The sequence below is a fragment of the Lindgomyces ingoldianus genome (genome assembly GCF_010093535.1).
Source record: "Lindgomyces ingoldianus strain ATCC 200398 unplaced genomic scaffold BDR25scaffold_32, whole genome shotgun sequence".
NCBI classification, from domain to species: domain Eukaryota; kingdom Fungi; phylum Ascomycota; class Dothideomycetes; order Pleosporales; family Lindgomycetaceae; genus Lindgomyces; species Lindgomyces ingoldianus.
Genome location: NW_022985193.1, coordinates 366,141 through 381,634, shown reverse-complemented (window position 1 = coordinate 381,634; position 15,494 = coordinate 366,141). Strand labels below are relative to the sequence as shown.

Here is a 15,494-nt window from a genome sequence, read left to right as displayed (position 1 = left end):
GTAGCTTCTCTCCATGGATTTTGAGCATTTGATGCCATCGCTGGGCAGAGGCCGGCAGCATGGGCATGGTTCGGCCTTTTCCCGGGAACAGAGAACTATGTAGTTGATAATGCAATGCTCGCTGCATGGTTGATGTGATTTGCGCGTACACCTAGTCTATCACATCTGTGTGTACCTGGTCTTGATCTGCGACTAGGCCTCCTATTGGCTGGGCTGGTACCGTCTGTGCGTCCGTTGCAGCGCAACACATCAGTCCTTCAACCACCGACTTTCTCACCACTCGCTGCAAAACACGCTTTTCCACCCACACTTTGCACTGGGCTGTCCTTTACTTGCACCGCCGCTCCCTCCATGAGGGTTCATGCCTTCGCCCCACTCGTGAGACGTGCACGTCTCTAAAACAACATGGATTCCTCCCCGCTCTCTGCTCCCGACTCTTTCAGGACTTCTGCATCTTCCCCGTTCGAAGAGGAACTCAACCGACCTAAGTCGCCTTCTCTTGACGATGCGCAAACAATGCTGAGTGCAGATGAAACAGATGGTGACTCGGAGTGTGCGCCAGATGAGAACGCGAGGAGCGCAGTCGAGTCGCCTCCAAGGGAGACAGCTCTCAGGATCCAAAAGGGAAAGGAGAAAGCCAGAAAGGGTCCCTTGAGGCTTCTCGATCTGCCTGTAGATATTCTGAAGGAAATCATTCATCAGGCAAGTTACAAAAGTCATTGCGCGTGACACTAAAAGCGTATCCTGACTAACAGTTCCGACACTCACAGCTCCCTCACACCAATGATCTCACGTCGCTCGCCCTATGTCACTCTGCACTCCACCGCCTCACCATCCCCTGTATCTACTCCCGCTTTGATATCGTTTGGCCGGATGAGAGCACGCACACAGAGCCGAGAACGGGCGTAGATGCACTCACCTACGGGCTCGCGACTCTGGTCATGGGCGAAGACAACTTCCCTCACCAAAACCGGCTACGACAGCAGAACGCATCCTCTCTTCTGCGGACGACCTCAAACAGGGCTGCCGACACACCGTATCCGATCACCCGCAGGCGATTTGGGAACTACTACGCCCAGTTCACGAAGAAATTCTCCCTGGGCAACGGACCTGCAGCATGGGTACAGGAATACATGATCACAAAGGAAGGCGGGAAGATGCTGGGTACCCTGGTGGCCATCGCAATTGCCCGGATGATCAACCTCGAGACCTTCGTGTGGGATATGCCAACGGGCGTGCTTCGCGACGTCTGGTTGGCTCTGTCGAGCTTAGCGGACCGAACGGATGGGGAGGAATGCCGTCTTGAGCGTTTATGGATTCGGTGGCACGATAACTCTCAACTAGATTCGCCCAGCCCAGCACCGCCGCCACCGATGATTCTGAACAACATCCCACCACCGACGAATAACACCCATCCCAGTGGAACAGGAGCAGTTCAAGCTCCGATTGTGGTTCCCAGCCTGTATGCATCCACAAATCCTCCTGCAATAGACCGCGTTGAGCATCCCACCTTTTCTGTCATCCCTCCACTCAAGAGCTTGAGCGTTTTGGATATCGATGAATTGCCATACTTAGACGAAATGAGCATTCTCATTGCTCGGTCTCAGCGAAAGCTACGCGAGCTCAGGGTCGGCATTGCTCCCCATGCACAGCAACGGGACTGGGTCACGGCATGGGAAGGTGATGGGATTCAACAAGTCGATTACAGTACTACCTGGACGGCTGCGAGTTCTATCGGCGAAAAGAGACTTGGCGGCATCCTTGGAATTCTCGTCGGGCGGGTCTACAACCTTCGGCAAAACGAGGACCCACTAAGCCGCAATGCCAGTGAGGCATTGGACCGTCACATAAATCCTGCACTGACGAAAGCTGGCGCTGCTGTTGCAGTATCTTCTGTATCCCTTTCCCCCCTTCACGACCGAGAGCCAGAGCACAATGTTGACCAACCTGAGAGTGGCTTGGATGGGCCGACAGTTCAAGAAGGTGTCAGCTTGCTAAACGATGTCCCACCACCCACACCCGATCAGATCGTCCAGTCAGGTCCGAACCTGTCAGGTATACCCCCAAGTCATAACTCCGGGGTGCCTATCCTTACTCAGAATAACAAGGCCTCGACGGATGATGTGTTTAATACCTCTAGGGAGCAACCCAAGGAAACTGCCGAGCCTATTCTGAATGGCCAGCTGAGGTTGGATACCCTTGAACTGGAGCGCGTTCCTCTTTCGGTAACGGTCATGTTGAAAGCCTTTGACTGGACTGTTCTGACTACTCTAACCCTCCTAAATTGCAACAACCACGAGCAATTGTGGAAATCTCTTCGGCGGACTTACTCACCCCGTCCTCCATACCTGGCTGGGTCGTCCGCCTCCGCAAGCAAAGCATATCGAGCTTCTTATACTCTCCGGTCGGAATATAGCTTGAATCTCAAGAAGATCCACACCAACACAGTCTCTCCGTCCTTAATTTCCTTCCTGAAGGAAACTCTTGCTCCCAACAGCCTGGAAGTGCTCTTCCTCCAGGAAGGGCGATCGTATTCGTCAACGGTGACCGTGGATGCAATATACCGGGGACCGCTTCGGAGACATCGAGGGAGTTTGAAAAAGTTGATGATCGACAGCAGCGAGAAAGGATCAGATGGTCATCCGACCTCAAGTTCAAGATGGAGGAGGTGGATGCTGAACCGGGAAATAATCACATTCATAACAAGCGGCCGCATGAACTCTTTGCGAGAGTTTGCAGCGTCCATTGATTACAGAGATTGGGTGGGTAGTGTAAGATGCTTTTGTATTTCCAGCTAACGATCTCCTGTAGCACTATTTCCTTCAACGACTTCCACTGATCCCTCATATCCGTTCCTTATACATTCCGTACATTGCCGACCATGCTCATGGCAACAACATTGATCCTCGAGAGCTAGCTTTACAGATTTTGGATATTGTGCATCTTCGCCCTGAAATCGAACTATGTTACATGGGCATATCTACGAAATGCTTCGAGATACTAGAGAACCGCGCTTCTAACTACGATCTACGACATGAAGATGCGAATGGAGGAGACGGTCCTGGTGACGGTATGGGAGGTGCATACGTCCCAAATGATCCCATGATGTCGGATGACGGGTCTGAGACGACCGAGGACGAAGAGGACGATGATCTGGATGGTGGTGTGGGTCCTGTAGGCGGTACTGAAGATGTCGACTCCGAGAATTCAGACGATCCCCATGACGATTCGGATGAAGATGAGTCATTCATGGATGACAGGAAAGGTCCGAAACTTCGCATACGAGAAATACTGTATGTGTCTGACTATCCCACTAATAGATCTTCAACTGACCTTTTGCTCTTTTAGATACTATGAGGAACGGATAAGCTGCTTCCGTGCACGACATGGCAAACTGTAGCAGCAATTTTGTGGGTCCACGGGCAGACACCTTATCCCTCGCACCATGCGAGTAGTGGACTAGGGACCCGACCATTGAAGCATTTGAGCACTTTCAGGAGCAAATTGGCGTATGTACGGCATATCACTGTAGGATTCAGTGAGTTCTTAATGACTGGGTTGGGTTTGAGCGATTTCGGGGTTTGGGTGAGGTGAGGTGACCTGGCCTAGTGTCTGGCACCCACATCTTCTGGAAAACATTATGTAGTCTTAGCTATTAGTAGCATACAAACCTCTTTGGTGTGGTACTACTAAGGAAAATTTGTGAGCTCTTTAATTTTGCTATCTGCGGGTGACCGTTGCGTAGTGGTAAATGAAGGCTAGTTGATTTACCCGATGCTATCGGCGGGCTGATGACTGAGAGTGGAGGTGTGCATCAAATCACACGAAATTTGCTTTTGAAAAGACAATGGTTGTTTCATCATCTAGGCTATCCTTAATATTGGAACGCTGCAAACCATATTCTTTCAAATAAGAAGATGACATAACGCGACATCTTCATGTTGTGGTCTTACACATTTCCTCATAAACGATGTTGGGTTGGCTTAGATGCCTCCACATCTGGAGAGTTTTGCGTCCGAAAATGGACGCCTCCAAGCCAGCGAAATCTTGGCACCGGAGATTCTTAGATCCGCGACTGATCCATGTTCATTACATAATCGTCGTTAAGTATAAAAAGCTTTCCCCGTCTTAGTTTTATTTCACCTAAAAACCTCTCAACCCTCGCCATCGGTTTTCTACCTTCTACTACCCCGTTTTACTATTCTTACTTGTTAGCACGAAGCTAAGTGTACCTTTCTGATGCTCCGGGTCTGTATTTCACTGATGGCAACTACAACTATCGTCAATATTTTCCCTCTATGAAGCGGCCTCCCTGCTTCATTGCACCTGTCCAGTATTTTGACCCTATCGTTCGCGTGGCCTTTCGACGACTTCAGGAACAGCGCTCTTAGAATTCGCAGAAGCTTGATCTCTGTGCCTCCGCTCCAGAAGGCCACGTAACACCGCCAACACTTCGCTCGGATCAACAGACAGCATTACAAATTGCAATGAGCTGAACAAGAGCTCAGAGATTGATCCTCATGCGACCTATTTCGCTGCCACAACTAGGACACCGAGCTCAGCTGCTGCACTGAATAGCCACGAAGCTACGCGCCATGTTATGGAAGCTACGCGCCATATTATGCAATGAAACCAGCCCAATCAATAAAATACCTCACTAAGACTGATGGTGCCCTTTCGTTGCTGCGCCTCAAAGGATACCGGCATTGCCGAGCGCTCTAGCTCATATTTGCATCTATATCCGGCTTCCGCTGTTCCAGCTTCAACCGCTGGTCCCAATCCTGGGTTCGACTATTCTTTTCGGATCAATTGAAACCTCGGTGTGATGAACGAGCTCCACCAAAATTTCATATTCAGGGTGCGGAACAGGAGATGGCAGCCTAAGTGCCCAGATGGCTCCAACTTCCCCCTAGATGGTACCAATGATGAGAGTTCTATGCCGCGTCTAAGCATTAGCCATCTCCTTTTCAACGCCCTAAGAGCAACTTTGCTGTTTTCTGGATTTTGGCCGCTCAAGGTGTCTTGCCTTCCCAGTGATTGAGAAGTGTTCCAAGGCATATACCACCATCCGCCTCGACCTCGCACATGAACAAACCGCAGCCATCAGGAGAAGCTGCATACCTGCTCGTCTTGGAGATTGTCAACATGCCACGTCATCACATAGGCACATTGAACGCCTCGCACGCTTCGATAACGTCTCATCAGGAGGGGCCCGGGCACCCACAGCTTGATCTTCTTTCAATATACAAAATTGCAAGCCCACGGAAGAAGATTGGCGTAGAATGCCCTAGGTTCAAGGACGATTTCACTGGAGTCACACGAGGCAGACTCAGCAGGCTCCGACTCATCGCGGAGCCATGCAGACAGTACCGGCGCGTACTCGCCCTGTCTGCCACTAACGCCAATAGGTGAGCATCGGTCCATAAGACTGTCTGGAGGACGGCAGGTTGCGTTCCGGAGTCACAGATAGAGGGGACAGAGGGGCTGGAAAGCGTCCTACCCACGTGTTAGAAGCCCGTTTCAGTGCCAATCTGCTTGCACGATTCAGTCATCGTCACCGCGAGCCCCAGGTTTGAGGCTTGCATGAAGATTAAAGCCAAGTTTGGTCTTGGAGTTGCCAACGAGTGGAGGGCTTTTGCTAGGAGCACCCTTAACAATGTTAGGGCCGCAGATAAGACAGAATGGGCATCTAACGGCGCTTCCTAGTATGTTGAAGCGCTGAGCTCTATCGTCACAGAACTAATAAATGGATACGTGAAAGAGGATGGAGCTAAATCATGGTTTTAATAGAGCACAAGCAGATTGGGCGGCCTTCACGGATTGACCGAACGAACCAAAGTCACGCAGAGACGGTATGGTGAACGAAAGAGCCCGAATTAGACTGTGCGAGCCTGACATTCGCCTCATCAAATAATCAATGTCAGACACGAAGTTAACGACGATGCATGAACTCAGCTTAGATAACACTGCTTCCACGGTGCTGTCACGCGAAGACTTGAACTGCTAAGGCGATCAGGATTAGAGGGGACACCGTTTCTCGCACGTAAAGGGATTCGTGGTGTGGCAGACTACGCTCTAATCATACATTCCTCTCTTCTGCCACTCATCAGTCGTCTTAAATCCACTATTCTTCTTATCAATATAATCATGCAGCCATATCTCAAAAGCCTCTAACTTGTCCTGTACCTCCCCCTCACTGCTAGGAAAAGTGCGCTGGTGCTGCTTCAGGAACTCATCAAGTTTACAGTCTATCTCTTAAACCTTTAATTTCTTTTGTTTCGTCGTCCTCCAATCCCTAATCGACACTACGTTGCCGATGCAGAATGGCTTCTGTGGATAGATAGCCTTGCCCCAGAGCCACGAACTAAAGAGGGTATGGTCAACGGCGACTTTGGATCCGTCGACTCCCCACTCTTCGCGTATTGTGTGCATCCAGTTCAATGGATCCAGGTTATCCAGTTTTTGTATCTTTAGGGTATCAGATTGCCCTGATCGAAACAGATCCATTTCTACTCCTTCACCAGGTATTGTTGTAAACGCGGCACCTTTGCCAATTCCAAATGTTTCAATTTTAGCTTCGAGATTTCCATTGCGCATGCGAAGAAGTCAGCGATGTGGTGGGTGCTTGTCCTTCACTACATCGTCTAGGATGTAGGATTCTTTGATCACACAGCACCAGTGAGGGGAAAGTTCCCTATGTGAGCAACCACCTGTTGGGATATTGGTATGGAAGCATTAGGGTACCCTGTCGTAGCTTCTGTGTCTGTTTATCTACTTTTTGGTCGCCATTCCTGTATATGCACACCAAGAGGACATGCCAACGAAATGGTAGTGAAGCAGATTCAGATGCCGATTTCATGTTTACAGGCCTTCAGTGCGATAGAATGGGCACCATCCGAGTACCATATCATCATTAAGTTCTGCATTCAATAGGTTATACTAATGACCATCTGAACTCTAGCAGCAGAAGACCTATCAGACCTTCAACCATGTGTTCACAAGGGACCTTTCCTCTTGCGCCATAGTATTATCAAACCCCAAACCACAAAGCAGGGAGTCCCAATAAATTTGACTAGCAACAAACTCAACCATAAAACAAAAGAAGATCAATATGTACAAGGCGAAACCTATCATCAGCCAGAAGTATGTTCACCAAAACATCAAATTTCAGAACCATTCCCGCCTCTCCTCTCAATCAACAGTATACCTGATACGAAAACCTCCTCCGAATATCAATACACTGATTCTCGTTATCGCGCCTGACGCTATACCAACTCAATGAGCAATTCTCGCCCTCGAAGAGCCGCACTACCCAAGTCAGCACAAGCTCAAGCTCAAGCTTCAATCAAAGAGTAGGTAGTTTGTCTGGATTAGATTACGTACCGGTACAACCATCATTCAACCACCACAGCGTCATCCAGTCATTCGGGAGGTGGTAGCAAGTCCCATCCGGCACCGTAACGTCATGCTGCGCTTTAGAATAGCAGCCTTGTTCCCAGGTAGCCAGGGATGCGGCTTGTGCGTATCGGCCGCGGGCTTCAAGGGTGTTAGGGGTGGGTGGGTTAGATGTTGGGGCGGCAGTTGCGAGGCCAGACAGGCCGAGGCCGGTGAGGAATGTTATGGTCGTGCTGAAGAGCATTGTGTTTGTATGTTGAGAATTATATGGTTATGCGGTATATGGGGAATGGGAAATGGGAAGATGGAGGGCTGGTGGTGGGTTGGGCAGTGGTTTCGTACTCAGATTACGATTATGGTTATGGGGAACTATGTGGGACATCGCGAAACCTATTATATATTCAAGGCGATATAAAGCTGCGGCGATGTTCTCCACAGCAGAATGGCGGTGTTGCACTGTGGCGCACGCGAATCTCGGTGCTGAGCGTTCAGCGCCTCAAGCGAGCCCAGCGCATGCAGCTAGCCTCGTATCGATCTGGGATCAGCCTCGTCGTCGTCGCCGAGCTTGTCTCGACGGGGAAGTTCAGCAGGAACGCACGTCCATTTCCACAGAATTTTGTACTGGACGCCGAGGAGTGTTGCTTACATGCGGTGTCCATGAAAGCTAAACTTAGGAGCTCAGGTGGAGGGTAAAGTACCGCCAAAGGGATTACTAAAAAAGATGGAACTTCGGACCTATTGCCAAGGCCGAATCGGCGAGGTTCAGTATAAGATAGTAATAGTAAGTTGTGTCAACAAGGTGCGGGTCAACATTGTGCGCAGTACCTTAATGTGTTCAATGTCCTGCAAAGTCTAAGTTCCTGAGATTTGAATTTTGGACTAGGTAACAGTAAGATTTGGTATCTAGCGCGTCGTAGCGGGTGTTGCGGTTGTTAAAAACCACAGGATATCAATGTCGCTGCCCGCTGCTCTCCTATATAAGGAACATTCGGGACTGATGTGCGTGGTGCTCTGTCTAGATATTCGAAGACATAATCTCTAGCCTCTCTTCCAGCGCTCTAGCGAAGCTCTTGGTATCAATCTCTTGCGCCAATCATATCTAATTCGCCCCTCTAAGTGACTGTTACCTTAGAGCCAGCAATAGCCAAAATCATAAAACAACTACAAGCACAACGACACTTTCAAATACATAACCAACGTCATCCACTTCCTAATAACACAGCGAACCTTCAGTCACCTTACCCATAACCCCCCCCCCCCCCCCCCCCCCCCCCCCCCCCCCCCCCCCCCAAGCCAGCCAGCATCTAAAAGAATACGCAAAAAGAAACGCTTTTTAACAGAATCCAGAGGATCCTATATACCATTAGTCTGATTTTACTGGATTGGAGCTCTCGTTAAGCCCTGCGCTATTCTAAACTCACGTATCAACTTATGGTAGGAATACTATCATTGTCACTCACTCGAGTGAGGCCTTGCACGCTAATGCTGAGTAAATGGCCGCCCAGTGAAGGTTCTTGAGTTACAGGTTGGAAATCGTACATATCTGTAGTGAGTGGGAAAAGAGCTGGATTTTCGGGAAGGGTGGGGAGGTGCGTGTGCGTGCGGTAATGGAGGGTACCCAGGTGAAAGAGCGGATTGGGAAATTGACGGATGGAGACGGAAACGGATTGGAGGAAATCGTTTGTTTTCAGGAGCGATAGTGATGTGATGAGCCGCGCTATGCACTATCCGCACACTGCGGTGACAACCCGGCCAACTACTAAGATTATGTACATGGGAAATGGCTTTTAGTGATTTGTTGAGATATGGTGAAGGAAGAAATATACTTAGGATAACATCCGCTTATCTAACTATAGAATCTTACGCAGCAAACCGATGACCTTAGGTATATTTTCTGTCCACCATGCAACTCTTCGCGCGTCTTTTACAATCGGATATGTTTACAGCATTTGAAGGTTGCCAACCTCTCGTGCGTCTTCGTCCCAGAGACGATGAACCCATGTTCTTTCTTGGATATGTGAGATGAAATGGCCCCTGGCAGAAACCATCACTCTCTACCCTTAATAGGCAGGGAATCAATTTAATTGCCATCGTCAGCGAGCGGTTCATTTCTCTGTGATCCTCCACCAACCGCACTCATCTTTATGCTAACAGCGACTTCCTTGGTAATAGTTAAAGAATTTGCAACTGAAGGAAACACTTCCATATCAGTCATGTGCTATGGCACGGGGACGTAGCTGACAGGAAAGGGAATTGGCGACAGAGCCGGAGAGAGAAGGGGTGAAGGCTGCATGAAACCAAGAAGATAGAGCTACCCTCACTCAAGAGATTCATTATGTGCCTCCCAGAAAGTGATGCATCGGCAATTATTTTGATTTCAAGCACGTAGAGTAACAAGAAAGGCTCATGGTGGAAACAGATGGTAGGGAAGAAATCACCCACTGTCTTATCAGATCTACTCACATTACGACACGGCTATTACACGTGACCTCGCGCAGACCCCGAAACCTCGAAGTCATTCTCTCACATGAACAGAACGCGACCCTCAGCAACGCGACAATACTCTGCAACAACAATTATGAGCACCTAGGACTGGATATTCACGTAGAATTAGCTCGGTCAATGTTTTCCAATAAGTCTTTACTGTCGTTCGGCCTTGTTGACCTTCCCTAGGTGGGGTTTGCGCCATCCACGATGTATCACAGAAGCCGTGTCTTCGCGTCTGTCTTCCCGGTGCCCTCTCTCTCTCATACTACACCTACTCCTATCGCAACACCAGATCTTGGATATGCTGGCCCTGGGCAATCGTTCGGTAGCCCGTTCGTCAGCAATGCCAGCGGGCAACATCGTGCGGTGAGGCGCAACCTTGCCTGGAGCACCGCAACACGATTCCTGAGCCTTCCGAAACTGCCACTGGGTGATACATCACTTGATCTGCAGCAGACACCGAAGACAGCCGAAGTCGAAGAATCTCTGCGCTATCTGCTTGTTGGGGAGGGCAAGGGCGAGGATGGACATGAAGAGAGCTTGGTAGACTGGTATACCAACGAAGCGGGACTGCACTTCGCGAACTTTGTCCGGCCGACGTTAGAGGAACTATGGGACAAGGTAGAAAAGCCCTACCATATAATACACATCTGTGGGGGTTAATTAGCGATCTAGGAAATGGACCTGCGACACTCTTGGGACGCTTTGCAACAGACGCAACAAATTCTCCATCAAGTGCAACATCTCTACCTCCAGCCGTTCAATGATCACATAATCCCTCTCCTATATCATGACGGTTCTTCTTCCACCATTCGCCCAAACAAGCCTGAACAGACCCAAGCACATTCCACGAATTGGAAGCTACGACGAGACATCCATGCTACTTTCGCCCACTGTCTGCCTCCCCAGCGCTTCTCGAAAGCGCTAAGCTACGTATTGTATGATGCGGGATGCAGACTGTTCCACATCTATGTGCGGCATGATGGTGTTGTCGTCAGTTCCACATCTGAGAATACTGTGGAATTTCGGGAGCGTGTGATGACCCTTCTACGAGGCCTAGAACAGGTTGGTCTAGGTGGAGACAATGCCCAGAAAGCATTCGCGCACGCCATGAACAGGCTAGTGGATTCGTTTATCCTCAGTCACTACCTCAAGGTGGACTGGTACTCCAAGAAGTCAGTTGTGCCTCACCTGCGAATGTGGATTAAAGACGGTTTCTGCCCCCTCGTCGAGCTTGTGCTGGGATGTTTGAAGTGCGATCCAAGCCAGGTAGAGCCAACAGAATTACAGCAGTGGCAAGATATGGCTTTGGGCAGATTAGGCAGAGCAAGAGTGGATAATCTCTTCGACTTTGTAATCAATTGGAACAAGAGCCTAGGCGCTATCATGGACATAAAGGCGAGTCTGCACCTCTATTCACACCTAGTGTTGAAACACCAGGCTAATGGTGAGCACAGGAATATCTCAGACTCTCCGGCGCAAAACAACATCTGACCTCCAGCTTTTCCCAGCAGGTGTCACGCCGACTACTTCATGCCGGAGCTACCACGACATACATACTGAATGTCTACATCTACGTCATTCGCGCATTCCATGAGCTAGAGCCCAAAGGAGTTTTACTCGAAAGAGTAGCGCGTCCCATTCGAAGATACCTGAAAGATAGGGAGGATACCGCTCGAATCATCATATTAAGCCTTCTTACGGATCTAACGGACAACGTTGGGGACAAGTTCGCACCAGGCAGTGAGCTGTCATACGAGATTGCAAGCGAAATGCAGAAGCCCATTGCAAACCTCAGCCCGGATCAAGACGAAGAACTCAACTGGAACGATATGAACTGGCAGCCTCTTCCGACGGACGCATCCCCGGACTACAAAAAGGCGAAGGTGGAGGATGTGATCTGGTTCCTCCTGACGCTGTGGGACAGGGAGAATTTCATCGATGAACTAAAGAACATACTGGGAAATCATCTGCTCAGGTGTCAAGACCCTGAGTACGAGAAGGAGATCCGGCTACTAGAACTCATCAAGATCCGACTCGGCGACGACAAACTCCAAGCTTGCGAAGTCATGCTACGCGATGTCCTTGATTCCAAGCGTATCAATTCTTCGATTCGAGCCAGTGGAGCGTCACAGTTACTCCCGTCTCCGCAAGGTTACCCAAGCACTCCTCAATCTAGTCGTCAGTCAGGACCTGGTCCATCAACACCCTCTATACCCCCGCCACAAGGCCCAAGACTCAACGCGCAGATTCTATCGTCTTTCTTTTGGCCACCCCTTCGCGAAGACGACTTCTTAGTCCCGGATCAGATCCAAGCCCTCCAAAAGGAATACGAATCCCGATTCGAGCGCATTAAAGGAATGCGCAAGCTCCGTTGGATGAACGCCCTCGGTGACGGAACAATCACATTGGAATTCGCGGACCGAACGGAAGAATTCGAAAAGCTCACTCCCTGGCAAGTGAGCGTAATATACGCATTCCAACCCCAACCAAGCGAGGAATGGGCAGGTGGGCAAGGCAAAGGAAAAGGCAAGCAGAAGGTTTCAGGTGTGACCAGAAATGTGGATCAGCTCAGGGACATGCTGGAAATGGACGAGCAGCTCGTCTACCAGGCTCTCGCCTTCTGGGTCGGCAAATCCGTACTCCGTGAAACACATCCAGAGACCTATGAAGTCATTGAGGAAGCGTCATCGTCGAATAAAGACTCAGATGCTGCAGCTGCAGCGCAAGAGATTGCGGAGGTTCAGGCACAGGCTCAAGCAGGCGCTGTCAAAACTCAAGCAGATCTATTGCAGGAGAAGAAGGATGTTTACATGAGCTTCATCTTCGGTATGCTCACCAATCAGGGCAACTTACCTTTGCAGAGGATCCTTATGATGATGAGGATGATGGTGCAGGGTGGGTTTCCGTTTGGGGCTGATGAGTTGAAGGGCTTGCTTGGAGAGATGGTGACAGCGGAGAAAGTTGTTAATATGGGTGGGAATGTTTATGGGATCAGAAAGGGCTAAGGCTGCATGGATGGGTTGTATGTTTCGAGTTATGGATTTGAAGTATAACGAGGTTCGGTGGTAGCGCAGAAACCTCATGGTTAACGAAATGGTAATGATGCTAAATTCAAAAGAGTGCATACATTTAGCCATCTTGAAAACTACAAGTCCCGGTTCTTCATAAGATAGAGCCTTGCTGTAGCTTCTCTATCCTTTAGCCAGTTTCGCTCAGATCAAACCAGTCCCGCAAAAGTCTTCGCAGTATCAACAACACTCTTCTCATAACCCGTCCACCCCCCCAACAAAGTCTTCGCCTTACTACTATTAATATCAGTTATCTTCTCCTTATCAACTGTAAAATCCTTCTTATACCCCTCTCCAGGGGTTCCTTCGACGATCCTACCTCTTGCATCTGGAAACACTTCACGTAGGATATCTGCCATGGCTTGAGCTCCTCCTACAGCACTGCTGGCGATATATCGCTCGCCGTTAGTCGACTCAGGATGCTCGATGGGGTATAGCATGAGAGCGGCTACATCACGGACGTCGACGGTTTGAGTGAGGCCAGGCACGCCGACTGGAAGCGGGCCGCCTGAGAAAACTGTCCAGATGGAGCGGATGGTTTCAGAAACTGCAGATTCGGTTTTTGGTGGGAGAAGGGGCGGTCCAATTACGAAGCTAGAAGGTGTTATCCGTCAGCACTACGTATGCGTTCGACGAGGGCTTTGCTGGTCACTTACACAGGATTAATTGCCGTCATAGTAAACCCCGGTTTCTCCTCATCTCTAAACTTCCAAAACATTTTCTCCGCCCCTACTTTACTCGCGCTGTAGATAATTGGCCCCGGCGTCTCTTTCCCAAGTCTTTCACATTCAGCCTCTGCGAAGTCGTTCCAATCTTTCTCTGTGAAGGTGTATGGCGGTTGAGATTGGTTTTTGACAGCGGCGATGGAAGATATGATAACCACCGTTTTAAGCTGTGAGCCAGCTTTCAGGGCAGAATCGAGCATAGTTCTAGTCCCGTTGATAGCGGCGTGGAGGATCGGGTCCGGGTCTTTGAAGAAGAATGATACAGGGGAGGCCATGTGGGCAATTCCCGTGACTCCTGTCGACACAAATTCTGTCAGAAACTGCTTCCCTCTTCTAAATCTCAGATCCTCGTAATCAGTAAAACTAGGAGACGGAATTCTAACCTTTAACAGCTTCATCAAAAGCCCCTGAAACAGTGATGTCAGGGACTTCAACAACCTCGAATTTCCCGGCTTCAGCATAGTCTTTCAGAGCATCTTCAAGCAGCGGTTGTGCAGACGCGAGTTTACGAACGGTGCCACGGACTGAGTATCCGCTGTCGAGGAAGTGCTTTGCGGTACGCGCGGCGATGTAGCCGTTCACGCCCGAGATGAGGATAAGACCTTTGGACATTGTGCCAGTCGTGGGTCGTGATGGATTGATGAAAATATCTAGCAATTAAAGTGTTTGGAGATGGGGGAGATGGAATATTTAAGTTTAGCCAGGCAGTTGTTTGCTTTCTACTTGATATTCCGTATATTGCACACATGAAGATAGCGCAACCCACTCTTATACAACTCTTTCACACCATCTCGCACGAACTCTTTCAATCTACCGAGGCAATTTGAAGAAAAACTGTGCAACAAACCATCACGAAACGGCCAATTACTCGTGTTTACTCTTCATGATATTACAAAGACACTTGATGCAAGGATCCTTGGAGAAGAGAAAGTTTCTCGAAAAGGGAAAGCGCTAGCCGAAATTTCAGGATGAGTAAACAGTAATGATGATTAAACATCTGGCATATCAGCTTACGATCAAGTTATCTAGAGGGTCTTGCATGTTGGTAGATGGCATTACGCTGCATATGGAGAGGATCTAAGCAAGCGGAATACAATTGTGACGTCGTGATTCAGTGCATTTTGCTCCTAGATGTCTGAAGTTGGCATCAAGACCTCCAAATCCTGATGCCATTGCCTACAAAATCCTGATGCTCCACCAATCCCTGGCGCACCCCAAAAATGACCAAAAACCAGACGAACTGTACATTAATATCTCATCAACGGGTAATAATTCCAAAACTGAACAAGTGGCATTTTACAGTTCTAAGGTGATACGTTATCCATATGTCGATTTTTAGTCCCTAGTCTAGAGCTGAGCCGCTATATCTCTGGAACTACGTAATAAATTACACTGAAAGCTGAATATAGAACAGGAAATAGGCATAAAAGGATAACTTTTAACAGTTTATAATTTATTATTAAGCCATTATTGAGACAACGTTAGTTAGTTGAGTTAAATACTACAAATCAGAAATGTTGCAACTTGATACCCTAATAACGGCAGGAAAATAAATTCTAGAATCTTATGGTAGCCGTTTTATTCCTACTCTAAAGCTCGCACAAATTTCTGGACTAATAAGTCTAGCCGTTATCAAGATATTAAGTTTGACCTCTAACCTTAAGCGCAATTGCTATGTCTGTAGAACTACTTGAAGGATTGATTTTAAAATCAAATAAGAGGCCTTGAATAGGTCTACTATAGAAGACTAATTATAAATGGGATTTTAGGATTCATGCATTATTCTGCCGTCGATGAGATATTAAGGTACAGCTTT

General features: G+C 48.7%; 6 protein-coding genes across 6 annotated transcripts; 2 read left to right on the top strand and 4 right to left on the bottom strand.

Moving 5' to 3' along the window:
- Nucleotides 1-265: 265 nt before the first annotated feature.
- Nucleotides 266-3,678, top strand: BDR25DRAFT_395640 (uncharacterized protein). Its single transcript, XM_033698387.1, has 4 exons — nt 266-702; nt 771-2,762; nt 2,812-3,293; nt 3,349-3,678. Exons 1-4 carry the CDS (start codon nt 406-408, stop codon nt 3,398-3,400), a joined length of 2,823 nt encoding a protein of 940 aa, XP_033543608.1. The 5' UTR covers nt 266-405; the 3' UTR covers nt 3,401-3,678.
- Nucleotides 3,432-6,590, bottom strand: BDR25DRAFT_359274 (uncharacterized protein; the record flags this gene model as incomplete). The annotated part of the gene is made up of 21 exons (XM_033696064.1): nt 3,432-3,605; nt 3,668-3,788; nt 3,824-3,934; nt 3,998-4,075; nt 4,144-4,151; nt 4,233-4,451; nt 4,480-4,503; nt 4,543-4,607; nt 4,659-4,791; nt 4,817-4,909; nt 4,987-5,026; nt 5,079-5,129; nt 5,161-5,197; nt 5,225-5,496; nt 5,542-5,702; nt 5,736-5,770; nt 5,796-6,003; nt 6,032-6,068; nt 6,104-6,231; nt 6,262-6,488; nt 6,539-6,590. The coding sequence occupies 21 exons, from the start codon at nt 6,588-6,590 to the stop codon at nt 3,432-3,434; spliced, it is 2,274 nt and encodes a 757-aa protein (XP_033543607.1).
- A 487-nt stretch (nt 6,591-7,077) lies between these two features.
- On the bottom strand, nt 7,078-7,759 carry BDR25DRAFT_74779 (uncharacterized protein). Its single transcript, XM_033698984.1, has 2 exons — nt 7,384-7,759; nt 7,078-7,308 (listed from the first exon to the last, which is right to left on the bottom strand). Exons 1-2 carry the CDS (start codon nt 7,637-7,639, stop codon nt 7,196-7,198), a joined length of 369 nt encoding a protein of 122 aa, XP_033543606.1. The 5' UTR covers nt 7,640-7,759; the 3' UTR covers nt 7,078-7,195.
- Nucleotides 7,760-8,819: 1,060 nt separating this feature from the next.
- Nucleotides 8,820-9,443, bottom strand: BDR25DRAFT_359272 (uncharacterized protein; the record flags this gene model as incomplete). The annotated part of the gene is made up of 4 exons (XM_033696063.1): nt 8,820-9,119; nt 9,169-9,220; nt 9,276-9,316; nt 9,360-9,443. The coding sequence occupies 4 exons, from the start codon at nt 9,441-9,443 to the stop codon at nt 8,820-8,822; spliced, it is 477 nt and encodes a 158-aa protein (XP_033543605.1).
- Nucleotides 9,444-9,939: 496 nt separating this feature from the next.
- Nucleotides 9,940-12,975, top strand: BDR25DRAFT_74775 (uncharacterized protein). The gene is made up of 4 exons (XM_033698983.1): nt 9,940-10,013; nt 10,069-10,503; nt 10,558-11,280; nt 11,340-12,975. The coding sequence occupies exons 2-4, from the start codon at nt 10,090-10,092 to the stop codon at nt 12,888-12,890; spliced, it is 2,688 nt and encodes an 895-aa protein (XP_033543604.1). The 5' UTR covers nt 9,940-10,013; nt 10,069-10,089; the 3' UTR covers nt 12,891-12,975.
- Nucleotides 12,976-13,096: 121 nt separating this feature from the next.
- BDR25DRAFT_376908 (NAD(P)-binding protein) lies at nt 13,097-14,290 on the bottom strand (the record flags this gene model as incomplete). The annotated part of the gene is made up of 3 exons (XM_033697473.1): nt 13,097-13,547; nt 13,610-13,973; nt 14,062-14,290. 3 exons carry the CDS (start codon nt 14,288-14,290, stop codon nt 13,103-13,105), a joined length of 1,038 nt encoding a protein of 345 aa, XP_033543603.1. The 3' UTR covers nt 13,097-13,102.
- Between the last annotated feature and the right edge of the window lie 1,204 nt (nt 14,291-15,494).

Excerpts from the sequence above, each read along its gene's own strand:
- BDR25DRAFT_395640 (XM_033698387.1), top strand. The coding sequence starts at position 406 with ATGGATTCCTCCCCGCTCTCTGCTCCCGACTCTTTCAGGACTTCTGCA. Across the intron at positions 703-770 it reads TGAAGGAAATCATTCATCAG|CTCCCTCACACCAATGATCT; the intron begins GCAAGTTACAAA and ends CGACACTCACAG. Across the intron at positions 3,294-3,348 it reads CTTCGCATACGAGAAATACT|ATACTATGAGGAACGGATAA; the intron begins GTATGTGTCTGA and ends TTGCTCTTTTAG.
- BDR25DRAFT_74779 (XM_033698984.1), bottom strand. The coding sequence starts at position 7,639 with ATGCTCTTCAGCACGACCATAACATTCCTCACCGGCCTCGGCCTGTCT. Across the intron at positions 7,309-7,383 it reads GTTGAATGATGGTTGTACCG|TGCGGCTCTTCGAGGGCGAG; the intron begins GTACGTAATCTA and ends TGACTTGGGTAG.
- BDR25DRAFT_74775 (XM_033698983.1), top strand. The coding sequence starts at position 10,090 with ATGTATCACAGAAGCCGTGTCTTCGCGTCTGTCTTCCCGGTGCCCTCT. Across the intron at positions 10,504-10,557 it reads TAGAGGAACTATGGGACAAG|GAAATGGACCTGCGACACTC; the intron begins GTAGAAAAGCCC and ends TTAGCGATCTAG. Across the intron at positions 11,281-11,339 it reads GCGCTATCATGGACATAAAG|GAATATCTCAGACTCTCCGG; the intron begins GCGAGTCTGCAC and ends TGGTGAGCACAG.